Source organism: Podarcis muralis, chromosome 1 (genome assembly GCF_964188315.1).
Source record: "Podarcis muralis chromosome 1, rPodMur119.hap1.1, whole genome shotgun sequence".
Taxonomy (NCBI): Eukaryota; Metazoa; Chordata; class Lepidosauria; order Squamata; family Lacertidae; genus Podarcis; species Podarcis muralis.
The window spans coordinates 116,999,842-117,016,048 of record NC_135655.1 but is presented as its reverse complement, the minus strand read 5'-3'; the positions used below and the strand labels follow the sequence as shown (position 1 = coordinate 117,016,048).

The following is a 16,207-nucleotide window of genomic DNA, read 5'->3' as shown; positions in this document are numbered from 1 at the left end:
GGGTGGACATTTGTCACACACGGGAAAAATAAGTCATCAGGATGTTATATTATGCATGCAAATGGCATAAAGACACTAGCCAAAGTAGTATTAGGAACATTTTCTTGGTTCTCATTTGTTCACATTTCAAACTATTTTGTATCACACTTGTGGCAGTCCAGCAAAGATTATTACAACTGAACAGTAAAGGCACACACCAGCAGTATAACTCATCGCAACAGACATCAATGGACAATAAACATTGTTTTTGGTATGTAGCTGTTGAACTATGTAATTCTTATAAGTCACAGTACTAGAAAATAGCAGAAAATTATTCAAGCACACTTGAAATTGAAATTTAATTCACACAGAGAATTACAGTGCATTTCTTCCCAATCACTTCAATACACTAGCAATAAAAACAGCTCTCAGGCTTCAAACTTATCAAGCCACATATATAATGCTACTTAGTTTCTGTAACCAATAATCGTATGTTAGACGGTTCAGGCTAAACTTTCGGAAAAACTTTCTGACAGTAAGAGCTGTTCAGAAGTGGAACAGACTCCCACGAGAGGTGGTGGACTCTCCTTCCTTGGAGGTTTCTAAGCAGAGGTTGGATGGCTTTAGCTGAGATTCCTGCATTGCAGAGGGTTGGGCTAGATGACCCTTGGGTCCCATCCAGCTCTAAGATTCTATGATTCTACACTCCATATATATATATATACAATAATCAATATTTAACACACTTTTATTTTTCCTATGACAATGGCTCTGCTTTCTTACCGCAATAAACTATGGTTTCTGCATTGACATGGTTTGCTGCTTCCTAACAAGTCATAATTCCTAAATCTACAGACCATGGTTTCAAGGCTGGTTATCAACCATGGCTTGTTAGGAAGCAACCAACCATGATGTGTGGATATTAACAGGAAGCAGAGTTTAATTGTTGCTTCCAGACTTTGGGTGGAATCCAGCGCTTATCAGCTTGCCAAATAGAACAATCTCCCCCCCCCCCATGTGCTGTTTTGGGGATTCTCCTGATCCCTCTAGTGCCAGTTTCAGGGGCTACATGGGGGTCCATGCAGGGGGAGAAGGTGGAAAGCACAAGCAGAAGCCCCCCGACAGGGATCGTTCGGTGAATTCTGTCCTCTGTTTCTCCCACTTGCACCAGGGAAGGAATGAAACTAGAAAAATCAGGCAGCAAGAATCTGCATAGTAAGCCATGATAGGCCTGGCACCATGCTTTATTGTGATGTGCAGATGCAGCTACCATAACCTACATCAATCTCTTATCAGCCTGCAAAATCTTCAACAAGTCAATTACAGATTCATTAAAAGAGTCAGACAGAGATTGACTGAGAGACAGAGTCCCCACCTCACCTGCAAAAGGGAGTGGGAATAAAGGAAGCAATGAATCACTGGGCAAGGCCTCAAAATTTAGTTACAGTGGTTGGGCACCACTATGGAGAACCATTAAGTAAATAGGTAGTGTTTCAATGAGACACAGGCATAGTTATATTCATTTTTATTATTAATCACACCTTCCCTCAAAGGATATAACAGAATCATAGAATTGTAAAGTTGAAAGGGAACCTGGGGGTCATCTAGCCCAACCCCTTGCTATGCAGTAATCTCAACTAAAGCATCCATGACATGGCTATCCAACCTCTGCCTTGAAAACCTCCAAGGAAGTCAAGTCCACCACCTTCCAAGGAAGTCTGTTCCACTGTCAAATAGCTCTTATCTCCTTGATCAGAACACCTATACTTCTGCTGATGCAGCCTAGAATAGCATTAGCTTTTTTTGCTGCTGCATCACACTGTTGATTCAAGTTAAGCCTGTGGCCTACTAAGACCCCTAGCTCCTTTTTACATGCACTACTGGCAAGCCAGGTGTCCCCTTCTTATATATGTGCAGCTGATTCTTCCTGCCTAAATGCAGAATCTTACATTTGTCCCTACTGAAATTCATTTTGGTAGTTTGGGCCCAGACCTCTAATCTGTTACAAGTCAATTTGAATCCTCATTCCGTTTTTAGTGGCATTGACTACCCCTCCCAGTTGGGTGCGATAAAATAGATAGATATGCCCATGCTGCTGTTCAAGCGAACACTATCCAGGGGAGGCAAATAAGTGTCCTCTTGACACAGCATGGCTTTGTTTTGTAACATTTTACCACATCAATACACATTTGAATTGGCTTGGGATAGAAAATATTCCATTACACTATTATGTGTTTCAGTGTAATACAACCCTTTTCAATTTTATACTAAATTGCCAGTTTTGTGGGATAGTTCTCTACCCCTTGTAACTTCCAATGTCATTTTAAAAAAAGTTTTCTAGGATGAGGGTTGACCATACCCACATGATTATCAAGCTGCAAAAGCATAAGACAAAAGCAGCTGGAAAACCAACCTAGTTTTTACGGAACAAGCCATGGTTTGTTTTAATTCGGGAACAGCTCACATTTTATTAGGCATGGCATACATACAAACCAGTCCACTGACAGTTCAGACATTACATCACAACCATGGTTGGGCAACATGCTTTGATTTCACACTGGCTTCTCCACTTCCTTGCCACGCTACCTGTGTCATGTGTAGCCTGCAGTAGCTATCCATAACTTGCCTCCAAACCAACATGAGAAATCCTTTCCAAGTAGTGCCTTCTGTTCTAGTTATGATATCAAACTATAATTACCAGAAACTGCAGGAGGGGATCTGAGCACATAATAAAGCAGGTTCCTAAAGCCCAACACACCTAAACTGGACCACTTTCCAGTACGTTTCCGAGCACAATCCAAAGTGTTGGTGCTGACCTTTAAAGCCCTAAATGGCCTCAGCCCAGGATACTTGAAGTATTGTCTCCAACCCCATCGTTCAGCCCGGACACCGAGGTCCAGCTCCAAGGGCCTTCTGGCAGTTCCCTCTCTGTGAGAAGTGAAGCTACAGCGAACCAGGCAGAGGGCCTTCTCGGTAGTGGCGCCCGCCCTGTGTAACACCCTCCCATTAGATGTCAAGGAAATAAACAACTATCTGACTTTTAGAAGACATCTGAAGGCAGCCCTGTTTAGGGAAGTTTTTAATGTTTTACTGTATTTTTAATAATCCTCTTGGAAGCCACCCAGAGTGGCTGGGAAGGTCTGGCCAGATGGGCAGAGTATAAGCAATAAAATATATTATTATTATTATTATTATTATTATTATTATTATTATTATTATTATTATATTTACTAAGTACAATACACATAATAGGCCTCTATTTGAGTAGCAGATTATCAGAAATACCAACACAGCACTGATACTGGTTGCATAGCCTGCATTAACAACGATACAGTAATACTGATGACTAATACTTTCTTTAACATTAGCTTTAGTGTGCTGGACAGTAATTCCTAACTGAATTACTAAAGGGTTTTGCAATGTGAGTTAGCATCTGTAAGGTGACATGAAGGCTGGCAACATCTCTTGCAGGCAACCACAGTGCCTGGAGACTGACAGGTCATATATCCATAGTATTGGCCAGATGAGGAATGACCTCTAGGAAGAACGCAGAGAGAAGAAACACCACGGTGCAGCTGCAGCAGCACAACTGGATGCTTTCATCTGCCCCAGCTGCAACAAAACATGGCTCTCCCATATCAGTCTCTACAGCCAAAGCAGACACTGCAACTTTCCAACAATTTGACTTCACCCCGTTTCTAACAGTTTGACTTCACTTCCATTGCCTCCTGAGAAATATGGATGCCAACAACAACTAGAATCTGTAATGGAGAGGCCATTTCTGAGTTTGGCATTGCTGAAACCTAGGGAGGCAAACTAACATATGACCTACATCAAACTAAGTTTTGTTAAGTAAACATGGCCAGCTACAATTCACTTTGGTTTGGTGAATTGGAAAGGTCAGACTTCTTGATTACCGTAAGTCAGACAACTTTAACATTTGGAATTTCAGTAAAGAAACAGTAATATAGCTTTCAAGGTGTATAGCTTTTCCAGGAACAGCTGAGGCATCAAGAGTTTTCAAAATAAGATAAAGAGAGGCTATCACATAAAAGAGCTTTGGACTTGTATGAATCAGATAATTCTTCCAGACTTCAATTAAAACGTGAAAGTCAAGTTCTTGCAGTTAATTTAAGTGCAGAAAGCAGCTGCTTAGAACCTAATCAAAAATAAATTGCTTGACCTTCCTCTGGAAACTTGAGCATCATTGTCAGAGGGAAAACTCACCTCATTCCTTTTTCTTAATTAAAAAAGGACAATTTGGGTACTTCCTACACAAATCTAAAAATACTTCTAGAGGATTTGTTTATTTCCCCATTCAAGTTACCTCAAATCAAGGTAATGGTCACCTCGGTTTTAATAGGGTATTTTTATGCACATACTCTAGAACCCATTTCATTTCCATCATTGGTGTAAGAAAGTGTTTTGGAACAGTTATGCAAGAAGAGCCTGAACTAGTTATTAAACACGTATTATCTACTTGTTAGAAAACTATGCCTCTCTGTCAATGTGAGTTTTATTCACAAGCCCACCTTATCCCAAAGATAACCTTTTTGTAAGTTATTGTTTTGTTTTGACACGAGCAATAGCGGCCCATGCAATGAATTAAGTTCATGTCCCAAACATGAAGCACCAATTAAATTATGAGAGGGGACATGCTTCTACCACCACTAAGTCTTAGCAGTTTAACAGCTCGCAGATAGAAAGGCAGGGGGCCAATACCTCTGGAACAGCAGTCTCAAACTTTTTTCCTCCACAGATCACTTGAAAATTGGCAGGGGTCTCAGGATACCATTAATATTCTACTAATCAAAGCACATACATATTTTAACAACCATGGTCTAACACAATGAATATAAAGGGAAAACTTTTTTCCTTCTATACCAGCATCATTGTCAAAACCAGTTGCATTACAAAAACATTTGACCTAGACTGGGGACATTTTTGCCCCTTTGATAATCGGGCCCAAGTTAGAATGGCCTTGATCTCAAGTCCAGGGGGTGGGGTGGGGGGAGAGATCAAATGTGGATATTTTTTACTGTTCTACAACCTTCCCATGGAGTCCCTGAATGGATCTGATGGACACAGTTTTGAGAATCTCTGCGCTAGAGCAATGGTATCTTCAAGTCAGGTACTACTGCATTCTCTCACCCCAGCCCAAGTCTTGCTTGCAGGGATTACAGAGAACCTTGATACTCAGATACCAATTATGATCAGGTTTGAGAACTGATATCATTTCTCAAGAAAGTGGGGACATACTTGTTACCAAGACAGAAGATATATCACATACAATAAAGAAATATTAGCACTGTCTTCAACAGCAACTAAATCATAAGACTGGGCAGCAACAACAACAAAGTACCAGTGGATAACATATCACACTTACAGTGCAAACCTAGGCATGTTTACTCAGAAGTTGAATCCTGTGCATTCAGTGGGTCCTGCTCCATAATAGTATGTGTGCTTAGGATTGTAGCCTTAAAAGACTATAGCTTACTGTGTAGTGTTTTCCTTGAAGTTAATGGGATAGTCTGCCCTGCAGCGATCCAAACAAAAATATAAACACTACTGTAAATGAACATAAGCATCTTCCATGGGTAACATGGAAATAGGTAGCCAAGGTTTACCTGAAAATTAAGCAAGTAACATGCAGTTGCGTCACAAGGTACTAAGATATTTTTGGAAGTCTCAGAACAGTAAAACACATTTCTAGCCACTGTCTGCTTACACCAAGCATGGAGCTAGAAGTCTTACTCAGCACCAAAAGACATACATTCAAAATTGAACTTCAGAAATCCAGAATTATTTGTCATATTTGTTTACATGTAAACAAAATTTATGTCACGTAAAATATGCTATCATGTTCTATTGCTTACTAGGGGACTTCCTGTTCTTATCTTGTGATGTCACTTCCAGTGTAAGAACACAGCAGTCCTTACAGTGTTTTGCAGCTACCTGACATTCTCAGGTAAGTTTGCATTACGATTGCAACATGAAGTCCCACTGAAACTATTGGGACTTAATTCCAATTAAACATGCATAGGATTTTTATACAAGGTGGGCACCAACTATACTGCTAAAATCTGTATTAATCAAAACGCACATTAAACAAGATGCACAAAGTTTATCTATTTCAGACAACTCAGAGTAGATTCTAAACGATGAACTTTGTTATTCTGCCTTTATCATGATTACACAACAATCAACTCCATCTTGAGCAGTGGTTGTACATACTCAGAGATTATTCAACAATGGAGTCACGTAATTCAGACAATGACAGTCCTTTTGATAATGTGAAGGCTTCAAATTCAGTTTCAATTACTAGGAAATCTTTAACTCTGTACCTTATTAAGTATTTCATTTTCAAGAAGATAGTCTTCTGTTGAGAAACACATGAAAACATTTCTCAGGGGTTTGCATCTTCCAAACTAGGCTGAACTAGTGCCCTCCAATGAATGACAACTGTCTAGATTAAGATGACAAACACTTCAAACGAAACACTGGCTTAGCAAATCAGAAATCTGCACATATATTAAGATTATGAGCCTTTGTCCATGTTTCGCCATACCTGTACATTTTTCCAGATGCTTTAAAAGTGAAAGCAGAAAATTTGAGATCCTACATCCCTACTATACAGCCAGAAAGTATTACATTTACACATGCGCTCATACAGTAAAGCAAAAAGTTCTCTCTTTGGAGGTGCTCTGTTTTAGAGGTTACAACATAAAATCAGACAGCCAAAACAAATACAACAAGAGAACATACAGTTTTATAACAAGTGCTGAAGGTTGTGGGAAGCTGGATTAAACTTTTCATGTGACATACAAATTCTCAGTTTTACTGAATACCATCTTGCTTCCCATTGAGTTAAAAAAATCAAATACCAATTTGCTTTCTAAAACAGTATTAAACCAATTGCATTCCTTGGTGGCCTTGTAAGCTGAATTAACAAACCACAGACTGACACCTCAGCACAGTAAATAAATGACAATCTGTTCTACCCAATCTAAGAGTGTATACTGGACTTTAGCTGCTATATAACCTCTAAAATGAGCATTTTTTTTCTACTCATATATTTGAAGCAGCTTTAACAAAAAACGTCCAATCAGATTTTTACAACATAGTCTAAAAATACTGACCTAGTATTTTTTAAAAAAATAGGTAGTACACACTACTGGTGTTAAACAATATCTGAAAGCAAGTAGCTTAATAAACTTGGTTCACATATAAAACTTTGTCTCTTCTCCCTTGAGCTTAAGTTTCCCAAAGTAATGGCCAACACCAAAATGCCTACCACATCAGTGTTTTTAACATATGCTGTATATCCAACCATTTCAGGTATTGGTTTTCATGCCAATCTGAGCTTCCTATTGTCAGCTTCCTATCTAGGAACGTGTGCAAAAGTGACAATGAGTGATGCAAGTCTGAGTACTGGAATGGAGAAAGAGAGCAAACACTTCCACTATATATTTCCACGGCTCTAAGCATTTTAAAATGAAATCTTTAAGAATGTTTGCTGATAATGATATTCCTGACATGTGAGGTGTCTTCTAGATTGGCAGCATCTAATTTCTCAAAAATCTTAACGTTTTTCATATGGAAAGTTAATGCTGCCCAGCAAGTGCTTAAGGCAAGGGGGAGGGGAACCCAAGCCTCCCCCCACAAGGAAAACAAAAGGCAAGAGCCATTCAATACCCTGAGATAAACACTATAGCCAAAGAGCAATCGCATTTCAAAAATCATGAATATGCAATATTCATTCTTCCAGAATACCATATGTTGTATGAAAGTTCCCCTCTCTCCCTTGCTAACCATAATTTCGAGTAAAATAAGAGAGCTTTAATCATTTCATAAACTGTATAATTGCTACATCTTGTGGCTACATAGTTTAATGCAAGGAACAAGGGGGGGGTAGGAAAGGACAAACAATAAAAAAGACTTGTTTGCACATAACCTTCATACAGATATTCTCTGCAAAACACCCACAACACCCTGCTCTCTCTCACTGTCGTTCTAATACAAGAGGGGTGGGAGAAAGGGGGAGGGAAGAGGGGGGGAACCATCCAAGATGCGATGGAGGAAAAGGAGAAAGTTGCAGTCATTCTGTACTGGCTTTTAACGTGTCTCCGTCACTTTTGTCGGAAGCCAATGGCTGAAGAAAGTGTCTTTCTTGTATCAAATAAGTGCCTCGATCTTTGTCTCTTTTCCACCATCCTACCTCCATGATGCCAAAAGCGACTCGACCCTTTTTTCCTCCTTCTTCATTTTAAGCAAAACAGCCACGTTCATCATCATAACCAACCAGGAAAAGCCAGGAAATTGCATATCTATATTTTTATATATAGATCTACAGATAGATATATAAAAGGCGCACCCGCTTCTCTTCCTTCCCAGTCATAAAACCCCACTTTACAATAGGAAGGAAAGAATTCACCATCTCCCCGAGGAAAGGAAACCTACGAAATATTTTCATCTCTAAAAATAAAAAAAATAAGCCATTTAAAAACAAAGAGGAGAAAAGAGATCGATGTTGAAGAGATCGATTCGCCGTGGAAGTAGGAAAACATTATGAACATCCACCTCCCTCCCCTCCCAGCAGCAGCTACTGTAAACGGCGGCGGGGGTGGGAGGAATTCAAGGCGACATTTTGGGGGGGTAAGAGGGGGGTGCCTCGAATAAATAAAACAGATTAAGGGTTGGGAGGCTTGAGTTTGTGCGAGAAGGCTGGGGGGGGAAAGGTTTCAGGGCTCCCCCCCCGACTTCGGGAGTAATTTGGGGAGGGGGGTGTCGAGAGAAAGAGATAAGGGGCGCCCAGACCTTCTTCCTCCGTCGGATGCAGAAGAGAAGGAAGACATGTCTCGCCTCGTCTCTGCTCCCTTTGCCCTCGCCGCGCACTCGGCCCCGCAAAGCCTGGGACTGGCCTCAGGCTGCGGCTGCTGCTGCCACCGCCGCCGCTACTGACACGGCCGTGCCCCTCCCTCCCCAAGGGCCCGTTTCCCCCACCGCCGCCGCCGCCGCCGAGCCCGTCATCTTCCTCCTTCCTCCCCTCTCCACCCCCCGGCGGCCGAGGAGAGGCCCCGAGAAGCACCTTCCCCCTGCCCGGTCCCTCGCTGTTTACCTTCCTTGAGCGGCGCGCCGCTGCGGAGCAGGGAGGCCGCCGCCGCCGCTGAGGCCGCCACGGCCGCTGCCGTCGCCGCTGCTGCTGCCGCCGCTGCCGCCGCCGCCGCCGCGGAGCAGCCCTGCAGGCTCGGTGGGGACGTGGAGGAGAGCCGGGACCAAGATGGCGGCCCCTCCAAACTTCCACTGCTACTTTGGACACTCATCAAGCTACTTTCCTGGAGCCCGGCGGCAGCCGCCGGGGGCAGCAGCACTTGGGGGAGAGGAAGAGGCGGCGCGGCGGAGGAGAAGGAGAAGAAGGAGGCGGCGGCGGAGAGGGGGGCGACGCGGAGAAGACCAGGAGCCGCCGCTGCTGCTGCTGCGACGCCGTCGTCTCCTCCGCCGTGGTCATGGCCGGGGGTGGGGCGCCGCGGGAAGGGAAGGGCAGCGGCGGCCCCACGCGCGGGGACGCGGCGGAGGTGGGGGGAGTCTCCGTGGGGCGTCGCGGGGAGGAGGAAAGGGGCTCCCGCGCCCTCCAAGCGGGAGGAGGAGGAGGAGAAGCCGCGGCTCGGGCCGGAGCAACCTGCCCGCACCTCTGCACTGCGTCGCCTCAGAGCGGCGGCGGCGGCAGGAGCCACTGTGAGGCGGGGGCGAGGAAGGGGAAGCCTCTCCGCCAGCCTAAGCTGCTCCCCTGCCGGGAGGGGTCAGGCACACACAACGCCGCTGCCGCTGTTGGCGGGCAAATGGGGGGGGGGGGGCCTTGTCGCCGCCCCGCGGCAGCGTCGGCACCCGCAGCCCGCCTGCGAGAGGGAAGGAGGCACTTTCGCAAGCCGGCATGGGCACCTGCTCCTCCTCCTCCTCCTCCTGCCGCCGCCTCTCCTTCCTCACAGCAGCAGGCCGTAGCGCCGCCAGCGACGCGCCCTCTTTGGCCTTCCTCAGAGAGCGGCTACTCACATCACCCGCTCTCCCAAACACACACTCGGCAGAGAGAGAGAGAGAGAGAGAGGGCAACAAGGCCCTCCTCCTCCCTGGTGGCGGTTTACACCTCTCGGCCGCTCATGCCGCACATAATACGGCAGCGCGCACACGGCCATGGGCGCCCTCGGCGGAACCATCTTCCGCCTGGGCGCCTCACGCCGGTCCCATCACCCCATTATAAGTGTCCAGGGTCGTCGTCAACTTATCATAGGAGTCAAGCGCTAAGGGGGCTTCGACGCTCCCCTCACCCAATAAAATATTCGAGGGGAATTTCCATTCAGATAGTGTCATGTGTTCGATTATGTGAGGTGGGGCTTACTTCCCACCATACCCCCCCCCCCAATATTTTATTCAAGTGGACACCCCTGGAGCATGCCTAGGGGTTGGCCCCAAAGCAAGGGTGCTGGTCCAGGGGGATCCACAGAAATTGCACCCCTCTGCTCTGGCTTGGAGCAGTGACCGGCTTTGGGCACTCAAAATTTCTGCGGCACCCTAAAATTTGGCACCCCAGACTCATGCTCCATCCTATAGCGTCGTCAGCGCACCCCATGCGGCGCAACGCCCGGTGCAACCGCACTGCCCTAAAACCACCTCCTGTTCGGAGTGGCTAGAAGCCCACCAGTACCCAGGCACATAGGAGTCAACTCCTAGGGACTGGGGTCCATTCAGCCCCCCCAAAAAATTTGAGGGGGCTGCCCCTCACAGTTGATGGGCATTGCCGTTCAAATGGTGTGCGTGATCAATTACCTGCACACACACACACCAATATTTTATTCAAGTTGGCACCACTTCCCGGACTGCTCCGGGTGGTCAGTATTTTGGCGCAAGGGACAGAGGGAGTGCTGATACAGCTCCTTTCCAAGAATGCAAAGGAGCCTAGGTACTCCTCTGGTTGGAAGGGACCTTGAGGGTCATCTAGTCCAACCCCCTGCCATGCAGGAATCTTTTTGCCCATCGTAGGCCTCAAACCCAAGATCTTGAGGTCAAGAGTGTCTTGCTCTACCAACTGAGCAGTCTTGTAATCCGCAGCCACCAGATGCGCTTCACAGACGCTCTACGTCAGGGTGGTTTTTTTCCAGAGGCTAGGAAGCAAGCTGTGCCGAACGGAGCCTGGGGCCTGCTTCAGAATAAACATGTGCAGGAATGACCTGAAGAGGGTCCCACACTTTCACAAGAGAAAAGGTGGAACTATGATCCAAAGGCACCATATACTAAATGTTGTGGGTGGCGAGGGGAGGCTGTCGCTTTCATGCCCTGCTTGCCACAGAAACAGGATGCAAAATCTCATCCAGTAAAGCAACTCGACTCACTACTAAACTTGTACCAAAATGGAAGGATCTGTTGTTCTGTTTTCAATATTTATATCCTATTGTCAAAGCGTCCAGACTGCTAGGTATTTTCTTCTTTACAAACAAATAAACACCTCTGAAATTAAGACAATGAAAAAAAGCAGCAAAGAAAACACAGATCTAATTTAAGGGGGACTACCAGAATCATAAAAGCAATGAAAGGCCATTAAAAACTCAAGTGCAGAACAAACTTTGCCAGACACTCATTAAATAACAAAGGCTGCAGGGAGGGAGTTCCACTGTTGGGTTATTTTCAGTGGTGGTACCCATTCTCCAATTGGTACCCTATAGCATAACAAGGTAGACTCATTGGAGAAGGTAGTCCTTTGGGTACCCTGATCTCAAGCCATTTAAGGATTTAAAAGGCAAAGTCAGTAACTATAATCAGGCCTGGATGCAGACTGATAACCGGTGAACCTCCTGGCATAGTATGTTTGCAGCATTAAATGCCAGTGAACAGTCCTGCTGCTGTCACATTTTCAACCAGCGACAGTTTCTGGGCAGTCTTCAAGGGCAATAATCCAGCAAGGATGTTTCTAGAATCTAGAGTACAGATTGCTATCACTCTCCAGGAAGGTAAACAGTTGGTACCCCAGCTGTTGATAAAAGGTACTGCAAGCTACTTTATAGAAGTTAAAATGACTTCTAGAGCAAGAAATCTGTGGGGAAATATTTTGATTATATACTTGCACTCTTAACATGCCTGTGCTTGATGATCCTCCCCAATCTACCTACCAGTACTGATCCCATCAGATATGCACACCTCCAGCCAGATCGGACACCTTCATTTCTTCCTACTGAACCTCCAGTATGCACACACAGAAATATACTGCTATACTGTTGGGGATGGGGGGAGGAACGGGAACTTAGCCTGCATGATGCCTGGGTGGGTCCCTTCTAATTCCTGGGGTCCTGGATCTAGGAAGGGTTAAAAGCTTTTTGAACAAGCCAGTCACATTTCTTTGTATGAGAATGGTCATAGTTGCCACTTAAGGACCAACATCACCAAATAAGTGATGGTGCCATCTAGCAGGCAAACCTGTGCTGATAAAATACATTTCTGGCAGTCAGTGCAACCTATGTGCATTAATGCTGTGCGGAACCTCACAACCATATATGTGTGGTGCAGCCGCTTACAGTGATGCACAAACTTCACAGTAGTCATTAAAAGTCTGCAGAAATTTACTTGCGGGATGCAGAGTTGGGGGAAGGCAATTATCTGCCTACCAGTCTCTTTAACCTACCGATCCTACTCTTTCCACCAAGCAGCCTTGGGCCTAACCTACTCACAGCCAGCCTTCCCTTCCTCCATCCTCCTGCTGCAGGTCTGAACCTGGAGAGGCCTAGCCACACCTATGCCCTACTGACCACAACTGCCTCAACTGGGTAAGGCAGCAAGGGACTATTTTCCTGTCTTCTTGCCCATTATAAAGGTTACCTCTGCACTAAGGCACCATATATTTCAAGCACATGTCCCCACCTAAAGAATCCTGGAAACTCTAGCTTGTTAATGCTGCTGGGAATTGTAGCTCTGTGGAGGGTAAGCTACAGAACCCATGATTTACTGAGACAGGTACATGTAGGCAAAAGCCCCACCCCACCATAATTTCACAAAACCATCACAGCAGCCAGTCAGAGAGATACAGACAAGGTGTATTTTCTCCCCTCCCCCCCCCCCCCAATCCTCAACCAGCTGAATTTAGACAAATCTCAAAGGCAGAGAAGGTATGTCTCACACTCACCATTCTTGCTCCATTCTGGGCAGGAAGGAATTGACCCTGGTTCACCTACAGCAATTGCCTTTTTATTGGAGCTATTACAACAGGTGGAACTAGGATTTCTATTTTGGACCCAGTCCTTTCCCAAACTTACAAACCTGCCAGCTATGCGTGTGAAAAATGCTTTACCCAGGCATCCTCAACCTCAGCCCTCCAGATGTTTTTGGCCTACAACTCCCATGATCCGTAGCTAGCAGGACCAGTGGTCAAGGATGATGGGAATTGTAGTCTCAAAACATCTGGAGGGCCGAGGTTGAGGAAGCCTGGCTTTAACTGTCTGCATTTTAAAGAAAGTATCAGCCTGAGCTCTGTAATTCCAGAGCTATGCTGACTATAGGTGAGCTGCAGAATTCAGCTCTGTTTCTTTCTGGCTAACCACATGATATTTCCAAAATGCTGCAGCCACCACCCAGACAGGTGGGTCTTGGCTTCTAAGCTGAAAAAGTATATTCTGTGCTAGGGATGGGGTATCTCTGGCCCTCCAGTTCTTGTTGGACTACAACACACATTATCCCTTGACCATTGGTCATGCTGGCTGGGGCTGATGGGAGTTGTAGTCCAACAACATCTTGAGATTCACCCATCCCAGTTCTAGAGAGAATTCGGCTCACTAGGAAACATCGTCATGAAGCAATTCAGTAGAAAAGAGCTGCCTTGAACTTTTATATGAAAAAGTGGAATAGAATTTTTTTAATGTATACATGGTGCCTCGGGTTACATACGCTTCAGGTTACATATGCTTCAGGTTACAGACTCTGCTAACCCAGAAATAGTGCTTCAGGTTAAGAACTTTGCTTCAGGATGAGAACAGAAATCGTGCTCCAGCGGTGTGGCAGCAGCAGGAGGCCCCATTAGCTAAAGTGGTGCTTCAGGTTAAGAACAGTTTCAGGTTAAGAACAGACCTCTGGAACGAATTAAGTTCTTAACCTGAGGTACCACTATATAAAGCATGGTAACTCAAGCAGCCATTTCCCAATAGTCAACCAAGAAGTATCTTTCACCTCTTCCACCTCATAAAATTGATAAAATTTGTTGTTTGGGGTCAGTCTCCTAAGTTCCCTCTTCCCCACTCCCCACCTATGGAGGGAAATGAAACTGACTGGATGTTTGCTCCCAATCCTGCTGGAGACAGCAGGAACTGAACCAAGCCTTTCCTGCCTTCTTAGCTCTCCTTCGAATTCTTTGTTCCTATCATAATTCTTCTTGTGCAATGTGAAAGCCAAGTCTGTAGCTTTCCCTGGCCCGCTTCCATCATTTCATTGTGGGCATCAACCTTTCTATGCTAATGTGGACGGCAGAGTTTAAAGGTTCTGCAGCAAAGTAATCCAGCGTAACAGTTGCACTAGCAGAAACTGGTGCAACAGTTGGTTCTTGTTGTGCCAATCTGTTGCACAATAATCTTGAGTAATGTACTTGGGTTTCCCCTTACACAACAATGTTCCACCGGTGCAACAAGTATACAGTAGTGCCAAGTGACTTTAACCTAGCGCTACATTGGCTACAAACCACAGTTACGGTTTTTCTTGATATTGTTACGCTCCCATTTGGCCAGCCTTGGATCCTTATAGAAGTAAGGGCTCTTGATTCTCATGTTAAGACTTCAAGCATAGTGTCAGTTGATGTGAAGCCTACTGACCATGATGGCTGTTCTGCCACCATCTTTCAGGTCCTCCACTTGCACTCGGCACAAAATGGCTGCAGGAGTACAAAATGGCTGCCACACCTAAAAGAGCAAAACAAGAGACAAGACCTCAGAATTGGCATGGGAATGCGTCTCCATCAATCAGAGGGGCACCAAAAACAGTCGCTCAGCCGCCTTATCGGCATCTAGCTGTTCGTATGTTCTTACTCTCTTATGTTATTCTTTGCTATTGGTTTTACTGCCACTACTGTTGGTTGTGGTGCTACGAGGCCTTGATTTGCTGTTCAAATGAAAGCTTCTTTTGCATGGGTAGTTGCTGCTGTAACCTCCCTTTTGACTCAGTCTCACCAGTTCACAGTTTCTCTCCAATAAAACTTAATCCCATTGCTAGCATAATCATAATGGTCTCCCCACTTCTACCCCTGATCAGAAATTTCAGGTAGGATTGCATGATTTGTCTTCCTTTGGAGCAGAGAATTCTGGAGACAAGACATATATATATAATACTTGGGTGATATATCCAAACATCTACTTAGAGTAGGGCTATTTGAGTTAAATCTGTTGGTTTTGATGGATCTGTTCTAAGTCTTTAGAAATACATAAGTATTCTAATTATTATTGCACTGTTAGTGATATAATTGCAACACTGATGGTTTCTGTTATTATTCTACAGAAGTTAATCAATCAAGATTTCCATAAGCTTTCTTGAATGGTTTCTCTGCCACAGCTTATGTCTCTACCAAACTTCAACATAAATCACCAGGCTTCTTTGAACGTGAAATGCTTCTCAGCAGGAACAAAGGCTGTGTACACACCGTACATTTAAAGCACATTTAAAATAACATGCCTTCTAAAGAATCATGGAAGCTACCATTCCTACCTCCTTTAACAAACTACAGTTTCAAGGATTCTTTGGGTGGATGTCGTGTGCTTTCGATGCTCTTTAAATGCTATAGTCTAAACAAATGTTGGTTGTATTCTGACTGCTAAGGCAGCAGCTAGTCCCCCGTCTCCAGCCCTTAAAGCAGCTAATGAACTTCTCAGTTCCAGAAGGCTCACAGTGTCCCTAGTTTCCAGGGACAGTCCTGGATTTATAGAAGCTGTCCCAGTTTCTGATTTGATCCCAGAATGTCCTGTTTCCCCCCTATTTTCATAAGAGAAATGCCGGAGGCTATGGAGTTATGTGACCCTCCCCCCAAGCCAAGGAGATAAGTAACTATACAACCTTTAGAAGACATTTGAAGGCAGCCGTGTATAGGGAAATTTTAAAATGCTTAGTATGGTGGTGTGTGTGTTGAAAGCTGCCCAGAGTGGCTGGGGCAACTCAGTCAGATGGACAGGGTTTAAATAAAATTCTTCTTCTTCTTCTCCTCCTCCTCCTCCTC

The 16,207-nt window shown here is 44.8% G+C and overlaps 1 protein-coding gene across 4 annotated transcripts in view; it reads right to left on the bottom strand.

Annotated features, from left to right (window-relative positions):
• Nucleotides 1–9,674, bottom strand: part of TLK1 (tousled like kinase 1) — a 66,344-nt gene extending 56,670 nt beyond the window's left edge. For 2 of the 4 annotated variants that reach the window (XM_028749932.2, XM_028749941.2), the window contains exon 1: nt 9,098–9,674. In XM_028749932.2, the coding sequence (XP_028605765.2) occupies nt 9,098–9,302 (205 nt within the window). In that variant the 5' untranslated portion in view covers nt 9,303–9,674. Of the gene's footprint in view, nt 1–6,323; nt 6,344–8,796; nt 8,944–9,097 lie in introns of those variants that run through there. The other 2 variants (XM_028749950.2, XM_028749961.2) reach the window with 2 other exon arrangements.
• Nucleotides 9,675–16,207: the final 6,533 nt, after the last annotated feature.